Source organism: Colobus angolensis, unplaced genomic scaffold (assembly GCF_000951035.1).
Source record: "Colobus angolensis palliatus isolate OR3802 unplaced genomic scaffold, Cang.pa_1.0 Scaffold44, whole genome shotgun sequence".
Taxonomy (NCBI): Eukaryota; Metazoa; Chordata; class Mammalia; order Primates; family Cercopithecidae; genus Colobus; species Colobus angolensis.
Genome location: NW_012117821.1, coordinates 1,556,744 through 1,560,705, shown reverse-complemented (window position 1 = coordinate 1,560,705; position 3,962 = coordinate 1,556,744). Strand labels below are relative to the sequence as shown.

The 3,962-nt window shown below is 62.6% G+C and overlaps 1 protein-coding gene across 2 annotated transcripts in view; it reads left to right on the top strand.

The window, feature by feature from the left end:
- Positions 1-3,962, top strand: part of RABL6 (RAB, member RAS oncogene family-like 6) — a 48,476-nt gene that overhangs the window by 28,923 nt on the left and 15,591 nt on the right. Inside the window, exon 5 of one of the 2 annotated variants that reach the window (XM_011957280.1) lies at positions 1,367-1,501. In XM_011957280.1, coding sequence (XP_011812670.1) covers positions 1,367-1,501 — 135 coding nt within the window. Of the gene's footprint in view, positions 1-1,366; positions 1,502-2,450; positions 3,185-3,962 lie in introns of those variants that run through there. The other variant, XM_011957281.1, reaches the window with a different exon arrangement.

The window sequence follows — 3,962 nt, the reverse complement described above, 5'->3', positions numbered from 1 at the left end:
CCGGCGTGTGCGGCCGCCACCGTGGCCCTGAGGGCTCCCGGGTCCCCTCTGGTGGCTTTGTCGCAGGGCGGCCGGCACATGAAATCTGGCCAGAGGTGTTGCAAGTCGGCACGTTGAGGTATCTAGAATGGGTGAGGAACTGAATAAGCTTCAGGGGAAAAGAAATGATTGTGGAAACAGGTGCCTTGAAGTAGGAGGAGGGAACTGGGCCAGGAGAGAGGAGCCGGGTGGGCCACAGGGACAGCCCAGGGCCCCTTGGAGCTTCGAGGCCGGGCGCCCTCTGTGTTGGGAGTGTGGGGCCCCCCTGACAGAAAACCTGGTGGGGAGTTGCGGGAGTGAGAGGAGCCTGCGGACCTGACCGAAGATGCGGGGAGCCGGCGGGAGACCTGAGACGAGGGGAAGTGGGAGGAGCCTGCAGACCTGCTCCTCGGTTTCCTCTGCTCCCCGCCACCGGGCTGCCTTCCCGATACCTTCCCTGGCTCTCCCCTCATGGAAACGCGGAGGACGGCCAGGGCTTCTGCTCTCCCCCGTGCCTGTGGTGGGCTCACCAAGACCTGTGTGAGAAGCTCTCGGGGTCTGCCCAGGTCCGAGGGCAGCTGTCTTATTGCTGGCTGCTGCGTCCACACAGCTTCTCGGTCATTCTCCATCCTGTTCTTCCAACACCTCCGCAGGCTGTCTGTTCTTAGTCCAGTCGGGTGCCAGGTCCATCCCCATCTCCACCCATTCTGAGCCACCTCCTGCCTTTGCTAACCTCGCACTCCGCTCCCAGCTGCCCTCCCTCCCCCGTCACATTTTCAAAACAAGCTGGGCAGTGGTCTCTCCAACCCAGCCCTGGAGCAAGGAGGCCCAGGCCCGGGGCTACCCGGCACACACATGTGCGTGAGCTGGGATGCAGGCCCCATGCTCTGCAGAATTGTGCATTGAAGACACCAGGGCTGCAGAAAACTTGGTTAGAAGCAATCCGCGGAAGCCTGGGGTGCTGTGGTGAGCTCCGCAGGCGGCGGGCCCTGACCCTGAGGGTCCCCAGGGCTCCCAGGGGTGGGCTCTAGGGCAGAACCATGTCCTCCAAGTAGAAAGCCTGACCCGGGTTTTGGCTTCCAGCAGCCCAGGAGGACCCCCAGCTGCCCCTTGGGCCCCGGTCGCCATCGATGCTCTGTGTTCCGCCAGGTGTCCTCCTGATGGGAGAGGTCGCCATGGTTCCCACCGATGGTCTTCCTCCCCCGCCTGCCGGTCTCCTGGGTCTGACTCTGGCAAGAAAGATAAAACAGGTGGCAGCAGAACCGGCTCTCTTTGTAGTTGCTCTTAGAGCTGCAACTTGGATTCAGTTCGTTTGATTTGCCTTTTCTTTTACGCTTCGCGCCCCCAGTGAAGATAGTGATCCGGGGAGACAGGAACACGGGCAAGACAGCGCTGTGGCACCGCCTGCAGGGCCGGCCGTTCGTGGAGGAGTACATCCCCACGCAGGAGATCCAGGTCACCAGCATCCACTGGAGCTACAAGAGTGAGTGTGGCCGGCGCCTCGCGGGGTTCGGGCTCCAGGCCTCCACTTCCTTGGCCCTTGTTCCTGGGAGATGCGTTCCCCAGAGGGGGTCTCCCCAAAGAGTTCTTGTCTGTGAGGGACCCTGCTTGCTTGGAGGTCCCAGAGTGAACTCTGGGGGCTCTTTTGAGGTGGATCACCCTGCTGCCTGAGTGAGCTTCATGAAGCCCCGCTGAGCTGGGAGGCTCAGCTCAGGACGGCAGTGGCCGCAGGTGAGTGGGCACGCAGGCGCCTGGGGGAAAGGAGGTACCTTCCAAGGAGCACTCCCTGGCCTGTGCCCTCTTGGTGCACATGGTATTTTTTCTTGGGTCCAGCCCCACATCTTCTCTACCACCAGAAATAGTAATAAGACCTTTGAGCCTTGCCTCTGCGGAAAGTTGGTGTCACTAAAAGATTCAGTGAGGTGGGCTGGATGGTGGGATAGACCCTCCCCAGGGTCTCCATTGGGTGCTGGGGCCTGGGTAGATGCGGGACGGTGGGGGAGGTGATAGCTGTGGTGGCTCCAAGGCTCGTGCTGTGGGAGGCAGAGCAGCTGCCCTGTGTGTTCAGAATCCTGACAGCAAAAAGCCTTGGGGCTGTTTTTTGTTTGTTTGTTGGTTGGTCTGTTTTTTCTTTGTTTATTTTTGAGACAGAATCTTGCTCTGGTGCCCAGGCTGGAGTGCAGTGGCGAGATCTCGGCTCACTGGAACCGGGTTCAAGCAATTCTCTGCCTCAGCCTCCTGAGTAGCTGGGACAGGCGTCTGCCACCACACCGGGCTAATTTTTTATATTTTTAGTGGAGACGGGTTTCACCCCCCTGGCTAGGCTGGCCTTGAACTCTGACCATGTGATTTACCTGCCTTGGTTTCCCAAAGCGCTGGGATTACAGGCATGAGCCACCGCGCTCAGCCAGGGCTGTTTTAAATACCATTTCTTTTCACTGCAAAAAAAATAAAACCTAGTGGGTTACTAGTGGGAGGCAAAGATGAGTTTCAGCTGCCACATGGTGACAGCTGATGCCTGGACTGCTGTGCAGAACAGCCATGGAGTTGCTGGGCATCTGCTGCTTTCTAGGGCCTGGGAGGGTGGTGCTGGGCTGACAGGACACAGAGCCCACAGGGCCGGCGCGCAGAAGCTCTACCTGCCACCGCACTCTCTTCCTGGTTTGGGTTGAGGCTGATGGCAGCGTTTATGCCCCTCTGTTCAGGCTACGTGGATGTGGTTGGTGTGCAGATGCCTGGTGGTGTGAGGGGCCTGGGTGTGCCTCTCCCCTCTGGTTCTCCCTTCCCCTTGGAATCCTTGGGTGGGCGGGAGGCTCCATCCATCGGCTCCCCCAGACCCCAGCGTGCCCCACAATAGGGCACAGTCGTGGGCGCTCAGGAGGAGCGGGCGGCACCAGCAGGCCCAGCCGTGATGGTGTAGCATGGGGCAGGCCTGGGGCCTGTCAGGTGGCTCCGAAGGGAGGGTCCGGCCTCCGCCCTCAGTGGTTACTTACATCACACTCCCTCAAAGTGAACCAGAGGCCAGTCACTGGATGCAGAAACAGGGTCAGGAGAAGGTGACACAGGTGGGCCCGTTCATTCACACCCGTCAGCAGGAGCGCACCTGCTCTCATGGAGACTATGGGCAAAAGAAAGACATCCACGCAGCCAGGAGGGTCACCTTCCAGTATGCTGAGGATCGGGGCCCCGGAGGGAGGGGGCCGTGCCCAGGATCGAGGCCCAGGAGGGAGAGAACTGGGCCCAGGAGGGAGGGGGCTGTGCCCAGCATCAGGGCCGGGGAGGGAGGGGGCCGTGCCCAGGATTGGGGCCAGGGAGGTAGGGGGCCATGCCCAGGATCAGGGCCCAGGAGGGAGGGGCTGTGCCCAGGATCGGGGCCAGGGAGGGAGGGAGCTGTGCCCAGGATCAGGGCCCAGGAGGGAGGGGCCGTGCCCAGGATCGGGGCCGAGAAGTGAGGGGGCCATGCCCAGAATTGGGGCTGGGGAAGGAGGGGGCCGTGCCCAGGATCGGGGCCTGGGAGGGAGGGGCCTGTGTCCAGGATCGGGGCCATGCCCAGGATCGGGGCCGAGAAGGTAGGGAGTCGTGCCCAGGATCCGGGCCGAGGAGGGAGGGGCCGTGCCCAGGATCGGAGCCGGAGAGGGAGGGGCTGTGCCCAGGATCAGGGCCCGGGAGGGAGGGGCCTGTGCCCAGGATCGGGGCCATGCCCAGGATCGGGGCTGAGAAGGTAGGGAGTTGTGCCCAGGATTGGGGCCGAGGAGGGAGGGGCCGTGCCCAGGATCGGAGCCGGAGAGGGAGGGGCTGTGCCCAGGATCGGGGCCCGGGAGGGAGGGGCTGTGCCCAGGATCGGGGCCGGGGAGGGAGGGGCCGTGCCCAGGTTCGGGGCCGGGGAGGGAGGGGCGGTGCCCAGGACTGGGACTGCGGAGGGAGATACCGTGCGTTCAGTTTGT